General features: G+C 42.4%; 1 protein-coding gene across 1 annotated transcript in view; it reads right to left on the bottom strand.

Annotated features, from left to right (window-relative positions):
* The window catches only part of tgfbr1b (transforming growth factor, beta receptor 1 b), a 90,491-nt gene that overhangs the window by 6,798 nt on the left and 57,438 nt on the right, over positions 1–26,255 (bottom strand). Inside the window, exons 4-8 of the mRNA XM_033639338.2 lie at positions 23,047–23,277; positions 20,233–20,400; positions 17,383–17,539; positions 4,794–4,918; positions 4,519–4,649 (exon numbers count right to left, since the gene is read on the bottom strand). Of these exons, the coding sequence (XP_033495229.1) occupies positions 4,519–4,649; positions 4,794–4,918; positions 17,383–17,539; positions 20,233–20,400; positions 23,047–23,277 (812 nt within the window). The remainder of the gene's footprint in view (positions 1–4,518; positions 4,650–4,793; positions 4,919–17,382; positions 17,540–20,232; positions 20,401–23,046; positions 23,278–26,255) is intronic.

Here is a 26,255-nt window from a genome sequence, read left to right on the forward strand (position 1 = left end):
AGTGTTCATCCTTGACTTGAAGTGGATATTTGTGCCAAAATTGAAGAAATTCCCCCACAGTGTTGTTGAAATTCCATTCACAAGGATGAGAGATGCAAGGCCACGGTGCCCTTGACCTTTGACCATCAAAAGCTAGTTCATTAAAGTCAGTTCATTGCAGAGTCCAAGTGGACATTCGTGCCAAATTTAAAAAAATTTTCTCAAGGTGTTCTTGAGATACCAGTGACCTTTACCTTTGACCACCCATATCTAATCAGTGCCTCATTGAGTCCATGTGAACGTTTGTGCCAAATTTAAGGAAATTCTTTCAAGGCGTTCTTGAGCTATCGCGTTCACAAGAAAGGGACAGATGGATGAATGGATGGATGGTCGTAGGAACATTTGGACAGACAATCCGCCTTTCAGATTTAGAGCACACTGATGATGTATTTGTTTTTGGTCCTTGATCAATGCAATGCAGTTTAGATGAAAACCTCAGTATTGTTCTGCAGCTTTTCAGAGTTATAAAAGAAACTCTCTGATGATATATTCACAGAGAATTTAAAGCCAGAGGGACAAATACTGACCCTGAACATCAGATTTCACCGAGATGGAGCAGATGAAACAGGGAGAGGAACGAACCCTCCACTGGTTTCATTCAAACAGTTACACCACACATTCATGATGATGCTGAGCGTACACAGAAACTACCTGGGCAGAGAAACAAGCCACAGGTGCAGTTTAAAATCAATATGCTCAGTGAGAGCGCTCTCCAGGACCTTCAGTGGGTCAGAGGTGAAGATTCATGATTGGTACAAACAAGGCTTCTGCATTAAAATGGAAGACAAACAAAGATTTGAGTCCATAAAAGAAGACAGACTCATCCAAGATCACAAACATCACAGCCGTCTGGGTGCTGTCAGACAAAAGGTGGCCGAGGTCAAAATATACAGCAGAATGTGAGTGCTGATGTAGCGTGATGAGGACTGCGCTGATCCGTTCCAACGTTTACACCCAGCTTTAAGACATGTGTGGGCAGCAGAGTTGGCTGCTCATAACAGAGTCTGTTTACAAAGAACAGCAGAGAGGTGGTGACTGTGTGGTCCGGTCGGACTCTGAGCAAACTGACTGGAGCTGCAGCTGGATCTGCTATCATGCTTTACTTAGTTGTAGTACTTGTGTGGACAACAAATTACACAAACATGTAGTGCGACTGGACATAAATACAAGAGAGGTTTTATATGTGCGGAGTGGGAGCACTAATTTGTGCTTTCGGATCAATCATTTTTTAAAGATTTTCTCATGTTTAATTTGCAAATCTAAAGTACAACCATATATAAATTTTCACTCACTCACTCTTCAGCTTCACAGTGGTAGATGTGCAGCGAACTGACAGCAGCAGAAACTCACCGTCAGGAAAATGTCCAATGTCGCATTATGACCATAAAGTTAAATACATATCTATGGTTTGGATTTTTCCCTTCGCCAAGGAGAGTACGTATTCAGCTCAGTTTGTGTGTTGTAATTTATCAGCAGGATTACAGAAAGACTATTGGCCCGTTTTAGCATGTAGCATGAGCCATGAAAGAACCCATTAAATTCTGGAGCAGATCCAAACAACAGGGTGGATACTGAAATTATTTTACACCTTGCACTGTGCAACATTTCGTCACAGTCTTGGTTGTATTTGAATACGGCTCTTACCTTAGACGTTATGAGCAAAAATGGAAGTAGCTGAGCCAAAATGCTAGTGGCTAGCAGTGCAGTGCTAACAACAGCAACAGTGCAAGCAGACAAATGAAGTGAGTTGTGTGATTATATAACAATGAAAATAACTTCCTGCACGTGCCGAGTCCACAGAGGAGAGAGAAAAAAGGGTCATTAAAAGAAAATCAGAGAGACTGGCCTGAGGTGATGCACATGATTAGAGGCACTAGGATATCCAGCTATTGTGTATTTGTTTACAGATTAACAACAGTTGCAATGAGTGGAGATGTGTGATTTTTGGCAGTTAAACACTGGCTCGTTTTGAGAATAGCTTAAGAGCAGAGCTGAGGTTACTTCTCTGCTAGTGCTCACCTACATTGGACCCGATCAAACAGTGTTTAACCATCAGCCACAAGCTCATCCTCACGATGAAACAATCACTTCCTCCGTGTGTCTGTGGTAAGCCTACATGTGGTTCAAAAAACGGCTTGTAGGAAAATACAAACTGAATGAGACTGGAATTACAGATCACGAACCCATCGAGTTGCAGTTTACATCCATGTCTGTGAAAACATGGATACTACACGTCTCCCCACCGACAGCACAGAAGGTCCATACAATCGGCACAGATTCAAGATTAGAGTCACCAATTCAGTATCTGACCAAGTGTCTGCCCTTCTGCTCCTGAGTTACAACGTTGAATAATGATCATAAAAGTGTTTTATGATGTCACAGTGATATCCCCACTTCATCATTGTATCCTAATAGAAATTTGTGTGAAATCTTGGCTATCTATGGCCACAAACATGTCGTATGAGGTCACACTGACCTTGAACTTTGGTCACCAAATTCTAATCAGTTCATCGTTGAATCCAAGTGGGCGTTTGTGCCAAACTTGAGGGAATTCCCTCAACGTGTTCTTGAGATATTGCGTTTAAAAGAATGAGACAGAGAAGGTCACGGCAACCTTAAACTTTGACCTGTGACAAACAAAATCTAATCAGTTCATCCTTGACGTTAACTGGATGTTTATGCCAAATAGGGTTGCAACAGTATTAGATTTTCCTGGGATGATATCTGTCTCAACAAAATTGCAGTTTCACGGTATCACAATATCATGGTATAACAGAATTAGTATCAGTCAAAATGACCCATAAAGGAATGAAAGCGGAGGGGTTATTTTAGGTTAAACCACTTTTTCCTAAATGGAGGTGTGCGTAAGAAATGTCCCTTTTTAAAAAAAAAAAAAAAAAAAAAAAAGAAGCTAATTTTAAGGTGAGAATCTCCGTCCAGTTGCATTTTATCCCCAATATTGCAGATAAAAAAATGTATACGGTATGATATCCATCAGAAATTTAATTTGAAAATATTCCCTCAAGTTCTTGACACATCGCGTTCAAAAGAATAAGACGGACAAGGTCACAGGAACCTGGACCTTTGACTCTTGTCCACCAAATTAGAATAATTTATAGCTAAATCCAAGTGGACGTTTGTGCCAAATTTGAGGAAATTCCCTCAAGGTGTTCTTGTGATAATGCTTTTAAAAGAACTAGAACCTAGACTTTTGATCAATAACATCTGATCAGTTCATCCTTGAGTCTAACTGGATATTTGTGCCAAATAGGGCATGAGATTTTGCCAGTACGATAGCCATCTCAGGAAAAAAATAAAATAAAAAAATAAATAAATAAAAATAAAATCGCCTTTTCACTACTGTAAGACCCTTATAAATAGATAAAATGGAGGTATGCATAAAAAGTCTCCTTTTTGAAAATGTATAGGCAAGAATCTCTCTCTCCCCAATACTGTAAATAAACAAATGTACAGTACACGGTATGATAACTGTCAGTTTGCATATCACGGTACACCCTGAAACCGGTATACCGCTGCAACCTTAGTGCCAAATTTGAAAATATTCCTTCAAGGTGTTCTTGAGCTATTGCATTCCCAAGAATGAGACAGACACAGTCTTTGCAACCTGGACCTTTGACCTATGATCACCAAAGTCTAGGCAATTCATCGCTGAGCCCAAGAGAACGTTTGTGCCAAGTTTGAGGAACTTCCCCCAATTTGTTCTTAAGACATCACGTTACAAAGAAGACAGATGCAAGGTCACGGTGACGTTGACCTTTGACCACCTAAAACTAGTTCAGTTCATCCTTGAGTCCAAGTGGACTTTCTTGCCAAATTGTTTGTGCCAGAATGAGACAGACAAGTCAAAAACATAATACTCCAGCCACTGCTATTGCTGTGCGGAGGCATAAAAACAGTAACTACAACAAAATGCAGCAAAAAGTAGAATCAGATTTGCTATTTTTAGTAAAATGAAATCAAAGCTTTCATTAAAATAATCGAATAAAGGCTCTGCAGAGACTCCAAACATTATGCTCATGGATCCGCCTTCACACAGCGCTGCTGCTTAAATGTCCCTGAATAAGATTAAACTATAATGACTCCCACGGTAAACAAACCACGACCACAAGTGCGTGTGCCTGTGTATGTGTGAGAGTACTTTACTGTTAAAACTGAAACCAGAGACCACACGAGAGTCACACACACACTTTCTCCTCCTCCAGGCTGAGTGGTTGCTTCCTCTCTGGGGACTGTGGGAATGAGCGCGCCCGCCTGTGTGTATCATGTGATTGAGCGGTGTTATTGAGAAGGACTCCGAGGCTTCGAGGTTCAGACTTGTGTTTCATTTTCTCTGTGATGTGTGGACTGGAGCCTACAGTCTCACCACTGATACCATCATGGGGGAGAAAGAATCCTGCTCTGTCCCTGTAAACATCAAACATCCTTGACAAGAGACTGAGACATTGACGTGCGTCCTACCTCACAGCTCTGCCAGCGGTTGGGAATGTTAGGCCGAAGCTTCTGCTCACACACAACCTTCCTCATCTCCTCCACTGATGGATCTGACTGGACCAGGTCGTAGTAGGGCAGCTGGTAGTCCTCGTGGATGCCTGACAGAAAGATGAGGTCAAAATACACTGAGGTGTTTTCATGCTACATGTTTTCACCTGTGTATCTGATTATGCATCTTCCCACAATCTATGCAGATACTTGTGTGTAAATATTTCCACGATCAACTCTCATATGATCCTCACCTCCCATAGAGCAGCGGCTGGCGATCTCCCAAAAGACCAGGCCCATGGCGTAGATGTCAGCTCGCTTGAAAGACTCAAAGTGTTTCATGTTTATGGAGTCGTCCAGGACCTCCGGAGCCATATACCTGAGCAGAAAGATAACGCACTGCTATCAAACTATAACTTCAATTAAGTTATGGCATTGTGCTTGGATAAAAGCATACACTTTATTAGGGAGAGAATAATCATGGAACCAGTGGTGAAATTTAATGTCTGGGAAAATAAAACAAGACCTGAACAAAGTGGAGATGTGAGTGCAAAGCAAAAAGTTGGTGTACAGTAATCAATCGGACCATCACCCTGCTCCCCTGAAGAACACTTCATTCGGAAAACAATCAATTGTTATATTGAATTTGTGAAGAAAATGTTTTTCATCTTGTGGCGTGCCTCCAAGATGAACAAAAAAAAATCCAAAAAAGCGAAACATTCTTGATGAACTGACGTCACTGGGGAGCTTCGCTTTAACAACAGCAAAACTACATCACAGTATCTGATTACAAACTCTCACACAACTCGAGCAGAATAATCAAAGTCTCACCTATCCAGTTGTTTGCTCGGTGCTTCCCAAACAGGTGTATTTTCTCTAAAACATTACATTATAAAACACTTCCGCCTACGAGCAGAGCGCCCTGAGTGTGCTTGGGGACGTGTGTGTTTGAGCAGAGCTTAAACGTAAGCAAGTTCCCAGACACAGTACTTGGCGCTGCATGAGACTGTTTGTACTGAAGTGTTTTCATCCCAATGTTTAAGCAAATATGCAGTTTGGGAAGTTCTGAGCATACGGTTGGAAAATGATACTTGGATTACACTGCTCGAGTTTGTAAACGGATGTTTTGATGTAGTTTTGCTGTTGTTGAGCGTGGTCACCATCATGAAGAGGGTTTGCCTTTTTTGGATTCTTGGTTCAATGTGGACGGACGTTTTCTTCGTGACATCAGCTTAACACGCAGTGAGTAACTGATATACAAACGTTCATTTCACAGGTGAAATATTCTTTAAGGCTACAGTGATCATGAAATCCATTTAAAGCTTAATAATCACAAGTGATTGAATCATCTGTCCCAAACTCGCTGATTCCTGATTAATTGATCTCCTCTGTCTGATCAATTTCCACATCTTTTCTTATGCTGCTGTGTGTGAAAGCATTTAACGCTCTTGGACAACTTTTATCTCTGATGAACCCAGCTGAACCCGGACACTGGTATGATGCCAGAAATACGTTGGACTCTTTAGTCAGACAGACGTTTAATTTTGGTTGGGATGAAAACTGGGTTGACTGTATTTTAAATGTCTAACGATGTTAGAATTTCATGTTGTGTGGACGTTAACATTATGATGTTTTGCAGACGTTACGTTTTTTTCTCTATACCTCACAACTGAATGTCTTTCTCCTACGTCAGGGTGACACTGGCATTAGACGTGTCACACATACTCAACAACAGAACTTGAAACCAACAAAATATCAATGTAATTTGTCGCCAGTATTCTAAATCAAATTGACGTTGCCATTACACCAACAGCAGCTGTGGCTCAGGAGGTAGAGCGGGTTGATGCCCGGCTCCTCCAGTCCTGATGTTGAAGCATCCTTGGGCAAGACACTGAACCTCAACCTGCTCCTGATGGCTGTTCCATCGGTGTGTGAGTGTGTTAAAAACTGAGTAGCAAGTGGTAGTGATGGCCTCATGAAGCCTCATGAAGCATTTTCTTTATTTTATGAGCCCACTAGATGGCGCTTTTTGTTCAACAAAAGGTTGAAAGCACACTGAATTGCCATTCTTTGAGCTTCTCTCTTTAAACCATGAGCACCATCTAGTGGGCTCAGAAAATAAAGAAAATGCTTCATGAGGCTTCATTTGGCTGTCACTAGCAGGTGGTAGCCTCGGCCACCAGTGTAGGAATGTGTGTGAATGGGTGAATGTGACCCATAGTGTAAAAAGCGCTTTGAGTGGTTGAAAGTACAGAAAGGCGCTATACGTCCCGACACTGAATTTTGGTCACCCGATGTCACAGCCTGAATTCAACCACATATCAACATCTAACAGTGTTGGTGGCCAGTTGGGTAATGGTTACGGGAAAAGGGGAGCCACGTCTGGCTCTTATTCATTTCTTTATTCTGTCAACAAGAGCAAACTAAAGACTTAAAGAGATGAGTGGGACTGATGAGGATAGTACTAATTTCAGAAATCAAAAATACATATTTTCCCTCCTACCTGTGGGGCAATTTATCACTCTACATTGTTTTGGTGTGAGTTGCCAAGTGTTGGAGATATCAGTCATAGAGATGTCTGCCGTCTCTCTAATATAACGGAAATAGATGGCACACGGCTCACAGTGCTCAACATCCGTGGTTCTGGGTGAGCCAGCAGGAGATGCACACAGGTAAGAGTGAACGTGTATTTTTGATTTTGGGGTGAACTGTCCCTTTAAATCCCTGCAGCCATCTAAAGGCAGCAGGGCAAATGTGAGTGATGAGTCTACAGCCTCCGATTTGACAAGTGCCACACTGCTGCTATGACCCATTACACATGGCCCTGATTAAATCATGTGAACATAACACCAGGGCTCTGCACAGAAACCTCCGATAACTGACCACAACAAATGGCTGAGTTTCCGTCTTTGCCCGTCGGCACTGATGGTGATCTGTAACGAGATGGGATTCCACAGTGTAATCAAATAGTCTTAATTGAATTCTTTGACTGAGTGGTGAACAAATAATGAATAGAGGGCCTCCGGTAGCAAACTGCCGCTGCTTCACATAAATGAGACAGAAAACACTTCTGGCTCGACACAAAAAACCTTCGTCAATATTTTCAAAAAAACCTCAGAGAAATTTTAATTATGTAGCGAACGGCAAGGAAGCAAATTAATTAGTTTAAAAAACAAGCTGTCTTTATTTAAATTTATAAACACACAGAAAGAATTTGTCTGTAGGAGGGGCTTTTGATTCAAGACTGTGTTTGAATAAAGCCAGGGTCTGAACATTTTCAAGTTCAGTGTATTTAACCTTGGAGCCATTGTGTTTGAGACAAACGAAGAGCATCTTGTGAGAATTCGTCATTTCAGAATGATTCAGCTCCTCCAAGATGTCGCAATGCCACAACTGCAACTATTTATTCAACACATTCCAGTGAATTCTCTGTAACCTTGAAATTCCGTCCAATCACCGCAACTTTTCTGCAAATTCAACCGATCGTCCCCTGCACACCACCGTGAGCGACATAAACGTCTCACATTTACATACATTTTGCTGCTACAAAAAAATGGTTGAAGTGAGATGAATCAGACTGAAAACTTTAACCTTATTAGATAAAACAGATATTGACGAAGTTTTCCTTTGGGGACAAAATTTATAGTGGGAAAAGTAAATCACAATATATCGCAGTAGTCACCATATTGCAGCATATCTAAAATTGCAGTAATATTGTATCATGACTTAAAGTGCACTTATAGTGCACCCAAAAGTGAAAATTCAGCCATTATCTACTCACCCATATGCCGAGGGAGGCTCAGGTGAAGTTTTAGAGTCCTCACATCACTTGCAGAGATCCAAGGGGAGAGGAGGTAGCAACACAACTCCACCTAATGGAGGCTGACGGTGCCCCAGATTCAAACGTCCAGAAACACATAATTGAAACCACAAAATATCTCCATACTGCTCGTCCGTAGTGATCCAAGTGTCCTGAAGCCCCGACATAAAAAGTTGTTTGGAAAAACGTCATTTGAGCTCTGTTTTTAGCCTTTACACGTGAGTGCAGTGTCCAGAGAGGCAGTCAGAGCTACAGGCTACAATGAGGCTAAAAACAGAGTTCAAATGAGGTTTTTCCAAACAACTTTTTATGTCGGGGCTTCAGGACACTTGGATCACTACGGACGAGCAGTATGGAGATATTTTGTGGTTTCAATTATGTGTTTCTGGACGTTTGAATCTGGGGCGCCGTCAGCCTCCATTAGGTGGAGTTGTGTTGCTACCTCCTCTCCCCTTGGATCTCTGCAAGTGTTGTGAGGACTCTAAAACTTCACCAGAGCCTCCCTCGGCATATGGGTGAGTAGATAATGGCTGAATTTTCACTTTTGAGTGCACTATCCCTTTAAGTATCTTGATAATATCGTATGTGGATCTTTTGGGCCCAGTATTTCAAAACTTGTAATCCGGATCAGAATAATCCGGATAATGAAATCCTCCTTTTCTCAGTCAGGGATCAAGGTGATCCTGCTGACTTTATCTGGGTATTTCAAAACACTGGCAGGGTGGATCCCTTTGATCCCAATCTGACTGGATACGGATTTCCAAATCTCCAAAACTCCGCCCCCGGATCTGAAACGTTTCCCCTTTGGGGGCATGGCTTTCAGATTATGACCCGCTGTGCTCTGTCTCCACGGCGGAGTACTTCACGAAAGGAGCAGTTGGTAGCACAGCTTTTGCATCAAAATGTAAGTATACCGTTGTCTAATGTGTAGTGTTTTTAAGACCATACGAAGGCCACTCACCATCTCATGTGAGCCAGCTATTTGAATTGTCACCTACTTAAAACGTGGGCGTACCAATCTCTAATTGAGCCGAGGTCATGCTAACGGTAGCTAACGCGGCTCCATTGACTTGCATGTTAAGTAGCTAGCAGGCTAGCGAGGTAACTGGCTTTGTTGATGTATTTTGCGGTCTACGGTTTAATTTAAAAGGTAATTAATCAGAAGTACATCATATATCAACTCTTTAAACATCAACCTGTTCCGAGTTTAACGTTACATTATTGCCAACACAGCAGACCTTTTTATTTTTGTGTGCAGAGCAGACTGCTTCAGTATAGGAAAAATACACAGTACTAGTATGAATGATGCGGTTCATTCAAAAGTGTCAGAGGATTGAGTTTGGCTATGCTACAGTAATGCTGGTGATATGCTTTTCTGTAACGTTACTTAAACAATTTCTCTGGCTATTGTCGATTCCTGACAATGATAAAGATATGCTCATACACACTCTACTTCTACTTTCAGAATACACTCACACCCATGGACCACTCAGCAATGCCACTGCTAATGAAGACAACAGGTCGAATGCTGGAAATCCCTGGAAATGTATCCCCTTTTGTAGAAGGCTCCCACTAAACATATAGCACTATAGCATCTGATTTGATGAAGTAAAATAATCAGTTTGTACACACAACCACTTCCTGAAATACATTGCTGCATGTTATAAAATCACAGTCAAGCACTTCCCAGGGATTTTAAAGGTGCATTTTCAAGCATGTCTGAATTAAGTAAAATTTATCTTCATTAAATCAGAAGCATGAAAATATACATTTAAAGTGCTTAAATGTGATTTAAATTGAGACATACAGCAATGTTTTTTCAGGACATAGTTGAGCTATTACTTTTCCCCCCTCAAAGATGTGATGTAACATTGGAAAAATGCAAGTGCACACATATCATTTGTTTCTAATTGCTTTTTTAGTACTCTGTTTGAATTGCCATGTGCTTATTATGTTAATCCCTGTGTTGTTTCTTGCACTCTATGTAAAGAAAATGTGCTATACAAATAAATTTGCTTTGCACTGCATTTCCTTGCCTTTGTCTGACCACAAACATATGTTGGATGTTTTGGTACAAACAGGTTATAATGTTAGGTGAAACTAGACGTTGAGAAATAGGTCTGTATTTGTTACTCTTATTTACAGCAGTTTCAGGAAGTATGGCCAAACAATATTTTTCTATGCTTGAAATTACTTACAACTAAAACACTAATTTAGATGAAGTGTAATGAACATCTTGAGTATCAATATCTAGGAGAAGTGGAGCTGAGGCTTTGTCAAATCCACCTCTGAGGTGGGATCCAAATAATCCTGAAATTTGGTATCAAATTGATCCAGATCTCTGCCTTAACTTTTGAAACACCCAAATGCAGCCTTTATCTGGATTAAAGGGAGGATTGGATTACCAGAGCTGAATCTTGATCCTCAGGATCAGGATCCTCTTGATCTGTGTTGAAATACCCAGTTTTCAGATCAGATCAGGATTTAATCCAATCCGGCCAGGATAATCCTATCAGATAACTTTGAAATACTGGGCCCTGGCGATTCCCACCCCTATTGGTTTGTGGTAACCAAACTGAAACCTCTGGGTCTGAAAGATGAAGCCAACACGGAAGTGCCAAAGCAGCAGTTTTTTGAATGGCTGATTGAGGCTGGCGCCAGAAGTGACTCAATCGCATAGGCTGTACAAATAATGGACGTAGCTATTGTGACATCACCCATTGGTATGTGGACTCTTGTTTTGAGGCCTTGAGTTTGGCATTTCATTCGTCACCATCTTGTTTTTGGAGAAAGAAGTGACCGCATTTGGATGAGAGGCCTGTGCTGTGGAGGAGCGAGGGGTGACAGCTAGTGATGGCCAAATGAAGCCTCATGAAGCATTTTATTTTATGAGCCCACTAGATGGCGCTTTTTGTTCAACAAAAGGTTGAAAGCAGGGGTGAAAATCCCATTTCATAGTTGGGGGGGGACAATAAACAGCAAAATTTTAGAGAATAATTCCAGGGGGGGACAAGGAAAAAAAGTTGCAGCCTGTCTTTTATACAGCATCTTTTACCGCAATTTGACGCTTTAATCTTCTCTCTATCTCTCCAACAGGCAGAGTGAATGTCTATACTAACTAAACTAAAACTAAATATTTCCTGCAATTAAACTGGTAAAGTGGTTTATAAACAGTGTGCTGTGAGATCTGCTGCTGCGCACCTCACAACCGTGCGTAATAGTCGCGCGTAATGACCGCTCCTCGTTGGTTAGACTGCACGTCTTTCATGTTTGTCTCACTGACAGGTGGAGAGCCTACAGACAGGTAGCCATTAGCTACGAGCCGCTCCGCCACTGACTGCTCTTGTCCTGTCCTCTCTATCACTAAACCCTGAGCTTAATCATTAGCTTTTAGCTTAGCAGCGCTCGTAATTGAGTAGGCTTTTGAACAATGCAGGAGAAATGTTGCAGACAGTTTATATTATCAGCCTGGGCCTGGGGCTTGTTGTAACAGTAAATGGGATGTGTTGTAACTTGTGTAGCCTAAGTTAAACTGTGTCTGTGTGAGCGTACATCTTAGGGCTGCTCGATTATGGAAAAAATCATAATCACGATTATTTTGGTCAATATTGAAATCACGATTATTTACACGATTATGTCTTTGAATTTGGAACAGCATTTATTGAACATGTTTGGAACAGCATTTATTGAACATGTTAAAAAACACTCTCCTGTTAAATATATAAAAATATCTTATAATGTAGTAGCAGGGTCCGACGTTAAGGTTTTTTCCTACTTGCCTTCTCAAATCTACTTGCCCCATCTAAATTCTTACTTGCCCTGCTTAAGAGGTTCTTTTTCTGGCTGTGTGGTGCATATTTTCGCTCATAACTTATATCTTACGTCAGCAGAGATGATCAGCCAATGGAGGCAGCAGCACATAAAAAAGCAGCACACTGCAACTGGCCCCTCCGAGGACAGAAACAGGAGAGGAAATACACGATTACAGGCCTGGAATTAAGTCATTTTTAGGGCAAGGCCACTTTGGCCTTTTGATAAATACAAATTTATTGGGGCATCACGGCCAAAATGTGGGGCACCAAGGCCAAAACAAATGGCGCAATAACAATATGTGCTAATTACATTGAATGAAGACAAAACAATATGTGTGTTGCAAAACAGCACTGAGTTTACTAAAACTGGGTGTGCATGACTGGGGATATATCTCGTTTCTTGTTGTTTTGATTCATGTCCCTTATTTTTTAAGTCTTTGAAATCTCTTTATTCTTTTGTTATCTCCTAGTTATTAAGAAATTATTATTAGAATAAGATTCTTTATTGTCCTTTCTCAGCACATAACATACATTGAAACGAAATTTGACCTCTGTATTTGACCCATCCTACTGTATACACTGGGAGCAGTGGGCAGCTGCAGTGCAGCATCCGGGGACCAACTCCAGTTCTTTTGACAATGCCAGTGGTCAGGGTCACTGACAGGTGTATTCACCTGTCAGTGGTCAGGGTCACTGACAGGTGTATTCACCTAACATAGCCTTCATATCTTTAATTATATAATTATTCATATGTCTGTATGTATATTTTTACATAAATCCCCAATATTTTATTTGCCTTTAAAAAATCCTCTTCCTTCCTTTAATTAGACAATGTTTATTGTATTGTATTATATGTATTAATTCTCTACAGGATCTTGTACATTCTTTAATGTGTGTTCAATTTATTAAAAGAAAAAACAAAAAAAAACGTTTTGGTGAATTCTGCAGCAAAGTGAGCCCTCTTCCTTAGAGATGATCTTTGCCTCCCAGTTTGTTCCTGGCGGCAGAGCAGAGTGAACCATCTTCCTTCTCAGAGGATCTTTGTCCCATCTCCGTGTACGCAGTGTAAACATCTTTCGCTGGCGATTTGACAGTCACTAGAAGCACATTATGACCCTTTGTAAAAGTTTCTGTGTGGTAACTGTGCTAACATGAGCTAACAATAGCGGCTAAGGACTGAGAGGCTGTCCGGTAACGTTATGTGTGTGTGCATGTGTCTCGGAGTGTCAGTAACGTTACGTTAACTTAGCCGTAGCCTTGCTATGCTGTTTGTCATAAAAAACAGGGCATGCTACACTGGCCGTATGGGTAGGAGGGGCATTACGGCCACACACCGGGGACTCCACGGCACTGGCCGTTTGGCCGTGGTATAATTTCTGCCCTGCAATTAGAAATAATAAAACATAAAAAATCCGAGCTGCTTGCCTGATCGGGCATGTCTGTGCAGGGACTGCTGGCCCGCCGGATATTTTTACTTGCCTCGGGCATTCGGGCAACCGTTAATGTCGGACCCTAAACTGTTGTAGGCTACTGCACTCAATCTTTTGAAAACAAGAAATAAATAAAATACAATAAGAGACAGATACTTCAATAAATGCAGTGGTTCTACCTTTTTTATCAACCAAGCGACGCTGCTCAGCCTCACCCTCTGTCATCTTTACACGTGCTTAAATCGCCGGCCTGGATCTCCACTCTCCACACACGCGGGGGTGGGGGCGTAGCGGTTGAGTTGCGCATGCGCGTCTCAGAACGGAAACACCAAATAATTGTTTTTCCTTGATTATATGAATTTTGAGATTGTCTGGAGCCAAAATCGTAATCACGATTAAAATTCGATTAATTGAGCAGCCCTAGTACATCTTACCCTGCGATGTGCGATGTGGGCAGCGGTTCCAGTCACACGCTGCTACTGCTGCCAAGCAGCTCCGCCCGTTGGAAAGAGTGTGGGATATACCACTACTAGGAATGGGAGGGGGGGACTAAATCTTTTAAGATTTAAATAGCACATTATTGCGCGATTATAATGAGCACCGCTTACATTGTGCTTTCAATAAATACTACTGCATTGTTCAAAAATTATTAACTGTGTCTCAAATTATTCTAGGGGGGTACAGCTTTACTGAAGCGGGAGTCATGTCCCCCCGTCCCCCCTGGGATTTCCGCCCCTGGTTGAAAGCACACTGAACTGCCATTCTTTGAGCCTCTCTCTTTAAGCCATGAGCTCCATCTAGTGGGCTCAGAAAATAAAGACAATGTTTCATGAGGCTTCATTTGGCCATCACTAATGACCGCCTGTCATTCAAGCGGCCCCGCCATTAAATGTGCGTAAATATGGACCTCAATAAAATGTGATCAAGTGAGTTTTATAAATGTTTGAAATGTTAAAATTAGCAATAGAGACCAAAACTATTTTTTTCAACCAGGCTGTTTATTTCTGCTGTAAAGTTTTTGGCACTTCCACATTGGCGTCATTTTTCAGCCTGGGAGGTTGCAGCTTGGTCAGTCCTCACAGACGTCCATTAAAATACCCAACTTTACAGTGGAAATAAAGAAAAAAAGGTTTTGGTCTCTATAGCTAATTTCCTCCTTCATGACAAACGCACAGGGGGCGGATTTTTATATAACTCACCTGTTTACATTTCATTAAGGCTTAAAGTTAGGCACAATTAAGGGCAGGCTTTGAGTGACAGGCTGTCTGCTCATAGTGTCCTCATCTTCTCAGCCAGATCCACCCCTCGCTCCTCCACAGCGCCAGCCTCTCGTCCTAATATGCTCACTTCTGGCAAGATGGGTGACAACCAAAATGTCGAACTCAAGGCTTCAAAACAGGAGTCCACAAACCAATGGGTGACATCATGGTAGCTATGTTCATTCTATGGTGCTACGTCAGTGTCGTTAAAATCACAAACTCAAAACTGCAGTTTTATTTTCACTGGAACAAGTTGCCTTTGATTTTTTTTAATGAATCATCAAAAAAAATTACAACTATTTGTCAATTTTCACTCGCTCCCATTATTTCCTTGCATAAAAACATGCTTCACAATTTTTTTTGTTTTTGGAAAGCTGCTGTGAAATTCGGCATCTTAAGCCGCACAAATCCCCCTCAAGAAAGCCTGTGAAACGTTGAAGGGACTGATAAATGTCAGTGATGTGTCTCATCAGAGGAGAAACGTGAGTGATTCTAAGATGCATAATATGTAATCTACTACACTTGTCTATGGTTCCAAAAGAAGACACAGCCCTCGACAGGAAATGCAGAAACTGTTTCTAACAAAGTGCAGAGGATTTTAGAGCTCTTACTCCTGACAGCACAAAATATCAGCGTGTTTCTGTTCCAAGTCAAACAGCTTTATATTTAGAAAAGGCCAAACGTCAGAAAGGAGGACAGGCTGAAATATAGTGGTGCTAAAAAAAGATGCCTAAATGAAACGATACAGATTTAATTAATGAAAGCAACATGCTTTCACATTTCACAGATCTTACAAAGACACTGAGTCTTTGCTGGACGTGAGGTATTATGATTAGGAGTTTAAAACACACTGGTGAGAGCAGAACATCAATATATGACATGGATCTCAGCCAAGGCCAGAGCTTTGGTCTCCACTGACCCGAGGCCTACTTAATCATTTAGTGGCATTGGAAAAGGCCTGCAACATCAAACCAGCTCCCAGACTCAGAGGCAGGAGGCAGGAGAAAGTCGTAAACAAGACAAAAAAACAAACAGAGCGGGCTGAAGCTATGCTGATATCACTGTGGGAAGGAGGAAGGGACAGAGTGCTGACTATGGCCTCAATGCATTGCTCACTTTCCAACCCTGAAGCTAGACACGTCTACATAATAGAACAAGAGACATGTGGACAGAGACACACACAAAGGGACAGTGATGGTGAGCAGCCACCTGCAGTCTGGACAATTACTAACTGGGTAGAAGGACAGGAAGCTGCTGTAACACAGTCACAGCTTCCACTGAGAGTTTTCAACGTCAGTCGCTCAACTCTTCTTTATGATTTTGTTGGATCGGCAACTTTTTATTAAAGGATAATTTGGGTGAAATTCTACATTCTTCTTACGGCCCTGACACACCAAATCCACAGTCGGCTGTCAGTCAATGTCAGGCCGTCAGTGAGCATCTGTCACCCCAGTTTTTGCACTGTGTCCCGCACTGTGGGCGCTTGACCCTTACCAGCTGTTTTGCGGCCTATCTGAATGTGTTGTTAATGTGCTAACTGGCTAACTACCGTCTTGAATCAGTCCTGTTGGGTTTCCTGTTTGCCTGGTACGGAGTTATTTCCTCTCACGCAGGCGCAGATCGTTCATGCTGGGTCGCTGTTGGCTGAAGTACTTGTGGTGTGTTCAAGGGCCACTTTTGGCCGGGACACAGGTGACGTGAGGCAACACAACAGTCAGCTTTGGTCGCCACCAGTACACATGAACAGGCCTGATATACAGTATCTCCTTCCTCTGTGCCATAGAGCTCCATTGTTGTTAAACACAGTGAGCAGTGAGCCACACACTGGCTGACAGGTTTCAGTATTGAACAACTTTTCTCTCTCGAAGCGCTGCATCAGATACTGGCACCGTCACAACATCCTAACAGAAACCACAAATCATCCTGAGTTCACCCGGTTTGGTTTTTACAGTCCTTGAGTTGCAAATGAAGAAGAGACCAAAGCCTCGAGGCTACGTTGCGGCCTTGGAAGAGTGTTTGGGAAGTTAGCAGAGGATTCGTTTCAAGGTCTGTGACGTCCTCAGGTACTGTCACTCTAACACAATGCTATCTCTGCTAGTCGGAGCACCAGCTGACACTGTTTCCACCCTTTGCGATGACGGGCTACTCAAAAGTGACAAGATGATTTAAGTTGTGATAAACCTCAGAGCTGAACCACAGTCAGCTCTGTGAGTCTAAACGGTCGAGACAGAGAGGCTGACACTCTAACGGCCTGACTCCCTTATTTACACCTCCAATTCACTGCTGTGACGGGTTTTATAGCACAGAGATGTGCTGAAGCACCACAACACTCATTTACAGTGAAACAGAGGTGAGTTTATCCCAAAAGAATACTCGTGTCATAATGAAAGAAAGCCAACAGAGAGTTCCAGTTACTCCCGACAGAACCACAGTGGATACAGGAGGAAGACGAAGAAGAGGATGTTCTTAGTTGACTGCTTCTAAAAGCGTGTTAAAGAGGGGTCCCTACAGCATGCAGTTACCTTTTGGTTCCCACTCTGTGGTTTGGAGCGATGTCGATGGTGTCGGTGGCCGAGTCGTGGCGGACAGCAAGACCCAGGTCGGCGATGCAGCAGGTCCCGTTCTTCTTCACCAGAATGTTCTTTGACTTCAGGTCTCTGTGTGCGATAGCAGGTTTCCCTGGAGGGAGACAGAGAGTCGTACTTTCAACAGAGGGCCCACACTCACTGAAACTCAGTTGGAAATAGAGCTGTGATCACAGAGTTCAAGACAACACAGAGAGTTAGAGGTCAAACTGCCAAAGATCAAGACCTTTGACAGTTTCCGACATCTACATGAAAGATAAGTTACAGGTTTTATGACCATTGGACAGATGCTCATTCGTTTACGACCAAATCTGTGTCAGGCCACACCCTTCTCTAACGTCACCCCCCACTGGTCAACTGCAGAAACATTTTGGGGACCTGCTTCAACCGTAGACTGTATCATAAAGATGGACGAAGCATCTCGCTGTACAAAAATGAGGCCAAAATATCCTCGATATGGCCGCTGCCATCTTGTGCTGGTGTCAGAGTCGGCACAGTAGCAATCTCCACCCAACTAATCACGAGCAGCTCCGTTTATCGCGAACACACCAATTAGCACACACAGCTGTCAATCATGACATCGACACAGATTTTCGTAGCATCAAAAAAACTAAATAAAACCAAACTGAGCAGAAAAATGAACCCTTTAACAAACATCAGTTTGATAAGAACTACCTAAAATTAGAGAAACCATTTTTGGAGAAACACGCATTTTTTTTACGTGCACTTGGAGTTTCTAGTTTGGCCCATGTCCCATCTGCTAACATGGAGGAGGCAGGGTTTATGACCTGTACTGCAGCCAGCCACCAGGGGGCGACTGAGATGTTTTGGCTTCACTTTTAGGGACCTGTCATGTCATTCGTCTTTTTTATACAGTCCACGGTTATCCATCGAGTAGTGTTATATTCAGACAAACTGTCATTGATTCATGGCCAAATTTTACATCAGGCCAATGCACTTGGAACTGGTGGTGCCCCCTATTGATAGTGATGGCCAAATGAAGCCTCATGAGGAATTTTCTTTTTTTCTGAGCCCACTAGATGGCGCTTTTTGTTCAACAAAAGGCTGAAAGCACACTGAATTGCCATTCTTTGAGCCTCTCTCTTTAAAACAGGAGCGCCATCTAGTGGGCTCAGAAAATAAAGGAAATGCTTCATGAGGCTTCATTTGACCATCACTACCTATTGAGTGATTAAAACAAATTAATGTTACACATGTGGTTCAACCTTGTTATAAAACATATCTTTGAGTTTTGTGATGATTGGACAAACAATTTCTGATTTACAGTCTGATCTGTGTTATGCCACGCCCACTTTCTGTATTTGTAACGCCCTCTTTGGACAATTTGAATAAAACTTTCAGGGTATGTTACAGATACTTAATTGGACATTTCCTGCCATTTCGTGTTGACTGGCAGGTTAGGCTTAATAATGTGCTTAGCCACGCCCCTTTTTAAGTTCACTAGCTAAATATCTTTAAAACATGATGAGATATCAACAAGTCTTAATCCCCGATCACATAGAAAGCTTTTTGGAGGTTGCAAGCAGAGATCTGTGTGGGTACATGAGACCCTAAAAAAGAGGCTGGATCATGGGGAGTACCACCAGTTGGTCCAGGAGCTTCTCCTCCATCATGGACGTTTCACATACTGCACTTATCTGCTTCCACGCCTGCTGTTTTCTATTGAGATGGTGCTAACTGTGGTTTGTAAAGTCGTATAGCTCTGGGTATCCAGCAACCACTACCACCAGTTTCTCCAGTTGCCCGCCTCTCAAATCATCTGGTTGGACAACAGGAAAAAAAGCGGGGATGATGACGGGCACTTTTCCACTCTGAGTTGAGGTTTTTTCAACTCCAGTTCCAAATGTTCCAGTAAAAATGCCAGGCACGTAGCGAGGCAAAAACAGTGAGCAAAAAGCTTCACTGTCATCCAAAACAATAACAAAAAGCCGCCTCCAGCTGCTATTACACTTTCTGTGTGATCGGGGCCTTGTGCACCTTTTGACAAGGTTGGTCCAGTAACAACCCACAGAGAATTTGGTATAAATAAGACCTAAATTTTAAGGAGGATATGCCACAAATATATATTTCAAAAAAATTCTTGGGCACCCTTTTCACACAACTTCCAATCATTGGTGAAAATTTATTTTGTCTGCGATGGACCATCTCGCGGAAATTATTTAATAATAATCTAAATGAGAGGATTAAAGATGACCTGTGTGTCTGCAGAGATGGGTACGTCTACATCGCCTCTACAGTTTCTTGGATGAATCTTCATTTGGCTTTTTCTTCCTCCATCAGATGACTGATCCACCCAGGACACATGAAGTGGCTGGTTGTAAATGGGGTCTTTGACTGCTGGAGACATTTTTCAGGTTGTATCTTTTGGCCACAAGCAATAAAGGGACTGCTCCTAGTAATTTCCTGTGACAACAAGCATTTGTGTGCAACAGCTGAGACAGATGATAACAATTAGAGGAAGTCCAGTCTCTGTTATCTTGCTCCAGACTCTCTCCTTTCTGGACATTCATACAGCATTTTACTCCAGCTGACGTGTGTCCAGCTCAAGTGGACATGTCCATTTAAGGTGTTTGGTTTGTCTAACCAAGGTGAGGCTGTTAGTCTTCCTCTTCATGAGGACATTTTTATAACAGGCCTCCTATTCTCCAATTCAGTGTTATGAAGATATGACTCTGCTTGTCGAATAAGATGAATCAGACATTAATTTAGGAGAGTGTATTACTTGTCTGTGATAAACAGAAGTGTGTGTGTGTGTGTGTGTCTCACCTTGTGTTCCCACGATCTCCATGTGAAGGTGGGCGAGGCCGCTGGCTGTGGACAGGGACAGTTTGATCATGCCCTCCACAGTGACTGTGTAGCGGTTCAGGTAGTCGAACAGCGAGCCGTGCTCATGGTAATCAGACACCAGCCACAGCTGAGTCCACGTCCCATTATCTACACACAGACAGGAAGAGGAGCGAGGACATGAAGGGTTAAAGATGAAGGTGGTTTTGATCTTCCAGAGGGAATGTCACTAGAGCCTGGCTGATTTAATCTGATGCCACAGTGCAAGTTTGATCTAATTGGGATGATTCTGCCTACATACCCACAGTTTAACACAAATATTTGTCTCTGGAGAGACACAGGCGGAGGAGGAGAGTGTTCTGTGTGTCAGAGATATAACGACCATACCAGACATTCGCAACTTTAGAAGTGTCATAAAGAAACAAACTAAAACAAAGACAAATTTAGTGAATACTGTTTTTCTTCTCATTTTGTTGAGAAATAAACAGATGTTAAGATTTTCCTACCAGGGATTACAGAAGAAAAATAAACGTAGGTAACAAAGACATTGAGCATACAGTGTTTCCCACGTGGCGTCAGCTGCTGGGTGGGTCACAGTTAGGTTAGATTTGATACGAACCAAAAACTTCAGTTGATCACGAAGCCCAAAGTTGCTGTATAATCCTCTGCTTTGTCAGTACAGCGTATAAACTACACTGCAGACTGAAGTCTGACTCATATGACCCACCCGAAGTTGGTCTGCATGTGTCTGTGTTGACACTGCACTCCATTTTTATAAACTATGATCATCAGGTCATGGATCACACCGCTCACTGCATCCAGGTGCAGTCTCACTCCCTCTTCCTCTCCTCGCAGCTCTGGTGCTCATAGAACTGGAGTTACATCTTCTAACTACTATTAAGTGGCATTTATACTTGTGCCGTGGTGCCTCTGTGTCACTCTGCAGTTACACCTCCAAAACACTAGTCAGCAGTAGTGAGGGCCAAATGAAGCCTCATGAAGCATTTTCTTTATTTTCTGAGCCCACTAGATGGCGCTCATGGTTTAAAGAGAGAGGCTCAAAGAATGGTAATTCAGAGTGCTTTTAACCTTTTGTTGAACAAGAAGCGCCATCTAGTGGGCTCAGAAAATAAAGAAAATGCTTCATGAGGCTTCATTTGGCCATCACTAGTCAGTGACAGGGTTTCTGTGAAGTGCTGGAAAGTTGAGTTGATTCATAACACACATTAAACACACATTAAACACTCACTAAACATGGCTTAATAGAGACAGTTTCAAACACAAGTACACAAATCAGCTTCACTATAACTCGCAGCATTCACAGACAAACACTTGTCTTTATCTGGACACATTTTCCCCACAAATACAACATGCTAACTTTATTAGCACAAGCCTATGGCATTTTACATTGTATAAATTAGCATCGCACTAGTTCCCTCGTCAAAGAGCCTTTGGGATTTTTCCATTGGATTTTTAATCATTGCAGAAAATAAGCCGACAAAAGTTTATGAAACTTCTTCACAAAGGAATACTTAGGATTTTTGAAGCCTGAATGAAGTCACCAGAAGTAAAAAGCTAACGTTGAGTTATAAACGAACTCCACTTTGGTCTCATGACTTAATGTCACCACCACAATGAGCCTGTAAAGCCGTGCTCAGCGTGATGGTGTTCTGTAGTCTCATTTAGCGACATGTTAGCAACTTTTTATAAGACACATAAAAGCCCCAGAAATCACAAGTAGAGTGATCAACTGTCATATTTTATGTTGTAGAACAAACCATGAAAGTCTCTTCAGCTTGCGTGAACCACAGACCTTATTTCAGGCCTCAAACCAAAAACCCATTGACTTCAAGACGAGGGAACCGAGAGCGCTAAAATGGTAACTCATCTCTGGAGCACTCTGTAGTTCTTTTAATTAATCTATTTTACTGGCACTCAGATTTTAAACGGTAAAAAATTGTGGTGGGCCGCCACAAATAAATTTGTGTATGGGAAACTCTGAGTAAATGTCGTCATGAATCTGTTTCCTATAAAATGCTGCATTGGCTGCTGCAGTTTCTGTTTGCACTGTAACCATGGATACAGACAGCAATCACTGGATTATTGTTGATAGTAGAAAAAACATCTAAACATGATGACTGTCAGATCTTTGGAGGGCATTTTTTCTGATTTCTAAGCAGATTAACCGTTAATCTGAGATGGACATCACCCTGGAAAGAGTGAGTCACCGTGATCGCGGCTATTTCTGTACGTCCAAACTTGACTGAGTCATGAAGTTGTTTCTGTAGACACGTTTTCCTCAGACAGCGCCACCATAGCTTCATCACGTCCTACATACCATGTATAGATAAGAGCCTGAGAAACCGCCCATCAGTCAAACTGTGCGAACACACTAACCCATTTAAACTCCTGCGTGTGTGTGTTATTAGAGTTGTTCGCCAATGTGATAATGTGAGTTTGGCCTTCACTGTGAACTGTTCCTCCCCCACACTGTCTATCAGCCAGTCTATTCACAGTAAAGGCTCGTCTGCACTAACTTCACCTTCAGCAGAGCTGCTTTGCTGCTCTGACAGCTCAAGGTTCACATGTCATTAAAGCAGCCCACACAGCTCAGCCCCGAGAACATCTCATTTACAGGGTTTGGTTGATATGCTTGAATCAATCTTGAGTCTTTGACTGCACTTGAATTAGCCTCATCATCTGGTTTCATTCATTTCTTTTTGTCAAGCTATTCTTGTATGTTCTGTTCTGCAGCTCTGAATCCAGCCTCTCACAGCTCTCCTGGAGGTTTCTCACCTTTGTTATCGGCAGCGATGAAGCCCAGAATGTTCTCGTGTCTCAGCATCACCGTCTGGTAGATCTCAGCCTCGCGGAACCAGGAGCGCTCCTCCCGTGAGGAGAAGATTTTCACTGCCACCTCCTCGCCGCGCCATTTACCCCGCCACACCTCCCCGAAACGGCCCTTCCCGATGCTCTCCTGGAGGATGATGGTCCTGGCGATCGTCCTTTGGACCAGCAGTGGCAGACCTGGAGACAGACAGAAACTAGAATTACCAACTTGCGGTTGTTTGCCTCTACGAACCCATCAGGGTGCAGTCACAGTTTACACCCATGACTTTGACCTTTAACCAGAGTGTAAGAAAACGTTTGTGTCAAATTTGGAAAATTTCCACAGGGAGCTTTTGAGATATCAGGTTGACAAAATGAGACAAATGCAAGCTCACAGTGATCTTGACCTTTGACCACCTATCGCCGGCTCAGAGGCATAATAAAAACATTTAAAAAGCTGACAGCAAGTTGGTGATAGGGAACATATCGTTTGTTTTGGGGGAAAAGTGTGTGGAAAGAAATACAGAGGAAAGTCTGTGGAAAATGCCGCAGTTAAAAGAACCCTGACATTAAATTTAAGAGGAGGCAGAAGACTCAGTTCATAAACCTGAAAATACTGCATCAGGGAGTGTGTTTACACGGACATCAAAAACCTATTTATGAGGCTTAACACAGTTACAATCAAACTCAGGGTATAGTGCGAACATAGCACAGAGAATTTCACAGTACTCCAGGTAGCATATTTGGGTTTATTATAAATGGGATAAGGGCTAACAGGATCTCAAATACTCCAAAACCTGATCATGAACGGATTATTCACGGCCATGTAAACACACTCAGATGGGCTTGTTTCAACTGCAGCTTCAAAGGTGACTCAACACTAAATCTTAACTTTTAAATCTTCACTTATTTACACTTCTCTGGTCCCATTTGATGGTGCTGTTTGCAACAGTTATTTTTCTTTTTACAGAGAACATCTAGTAGTGGTGTCCTCTTGACCCCTGCAAATCTGTGTAAGTCTGTGATGTTCCCTGGGATATATTATGAGGGAACACCATGTCCAGCGTGTCAGTTCAGACGACAGGAAGTGGAACACTGGAGCAACCATCTGACAGAGCTGCGAGTGGCCTGGGAGTGTCTGAGAGACTCTTCACATGAGTCTTTAGTGGTCGACAGGGTGGCATTGTTTCATTTACAGAGGAAAGCTGGGGCATTCAAATAGAAAGTAAAAATCTTTACACCTTTGCGTGACGTTACACTACACATTTCTGCTGTAGGGCTACAATGAGTAGTCGACTAATTGATGACTAATCGACTATTAAAATAATTGGTGACTATTTTAGTAGTCGGATAATAGGTTTTCATAGTAAAATACTATAAAAGTACCCCAAATACCCTTAATGCAGCTTCTTAAGTTCAAATATTGGCAGCTTTACACACTCTCCCATGACGGTGAACTAAAACCCTTTGGCGTGAGTACAAAACAAGACATTAGATGACAAAATTTTGGGGTTTGGGAGAGACAGACCGACATTTTTCAACATTTTAACACATTTTTCGTTAAAATGATTAGTCGACTAATCGAAGAAATAATCAACAGATTAGTCGACAATGAAAATAATCGGTAGTTGCAGCCCTATTCTGCTGACTAACTTATTATGTACTTTCATTTTAATTTCCTGTTTTTCAGTCACGTAATGATAAACAAAAGATAAAAGTGAGGTAAGTCAGCAACCCGCTGAACCTTCTCCCATGTGCCAGTCAGAATTCTTTTATTCCGGGATCTCTACCTCCCCGAACAAACGGACCCGCTGCTCACTATGTTGGCTGACTTAAAAATGTGAATGTCCATATCTAAAGCCAGTGTTTGTTTTGTTCATTCTTGGCTACTGTAGAAACATGGCAGTGCAACATGGCGATCTCTATAGACGAGGACCCTCTCCCTATGTAGATATAAACGGTAGTGATGGCCAAATGAAGCCTCATGAAGCATTTTCTTTATTTTCTGAGCCCACTAGATGGCGCTTTTTGTTCAACAAAAGGTTGAAAGCACACTGAATTGCCATTCTTTGAGCCTCTCTCTTTAAACCATGAGCGCCATCTAGTGGGCTCAGAAAATAAAGACGATGCTTCATGAGGCTTCATCTGGCCATCACTAATAAACGGCTTACTCTAAAGCGGGTGCCACAGCAGCACGTGCTGCCTCTAGCACACACAGGACGCTTTGCGCTGCAGCCCGTTTACAGTTGACCACCCAAAGTTATTACTTCTTTTACTGAAAGATTTGTAGCTCTTCCACCGCTGCGTTAGCTTAAAATCACATGAAGAGCTCACCCGAAGAGCTGATCTCCAGAGCTATGACTCGCCAGGCAATATCTTTTGGGCACTGTCTTTTTAACGACAGAATTGTGGGACGTTTAGCTCGAGATATTTCTCAACCTCAACAACGAATCTCTCCTCATCCAGTCTTCGTCACACACGTGACACGGCAACAGATGCCGAGTTCTCTTTATGCATCAATGGTGAGGAGAGGAGTCGAGCTGCCACAGGAGCTGGTCTGTACAAGCAGAGAGCGAGTGAGGGAAAAATGCATTTAATTCTGGGTGCTGGAAATAGGACCATGGCATGGAGTGCTGCGGGGCGGTGCGTCCAGGAGCTGCCACCGGTGTGGGGTTGTACATAGAAAATAATAGGGGCGTATTTTTTAACACGCAATATTCTCCACAAGTGACAGTGTAATAAAGTGATGGTATAATACAACTCAAAAAAGTGAATTTAGTGTTACGTCACTGTTTAATAGTGTTGGGTACCGTTTATTTTTAACTGCTACCAGAGCCTGGAATTCAGCACTGGTAGCTAACAGTTCCTTTTATCTGTATTATCATTGTCCAACAATCTGCAGGCTGACGCAGTCTCGCTGTCTCTCTGAGCACAGTAATAGCTGCAGATTAAAATAAAGGTTGAATGAATGAATGACAGGCAGTTCTGCTCCTCTGCTCTTTTCTGATCACACACAGAGCTGAGCTTCATCACGGGTAACCTCTCTCTCTCTCTGTCTCTCTCTCTCTGTCTCTCTCTCTGTCTCTCTCTCTGTCTCTCTCTCTCTCTGTCTCTCTCTCTCTCTGTCTCTCTCTCTCTCTCTCTAGCTCTCTAGCTCTGTCTGTGTCTGCTCGTCT

The sequence above is a fragment of the Epinephelus lanceolatus genome, chromosome 20, assembly GCF_041903045.1.
Source record: "Epinephelus lanceolatus isolate andai-2023 chromosome 20, ASM4190304v1, whole genome shotgun sequence".
Taxonomy (NCBI): domain Eukaryota; kingdom Metazoa; phylum Chordata; class Actinopteri; order Perciformes; family Serranidae; genus Epinephelus; species Epinephelus lanceolatus.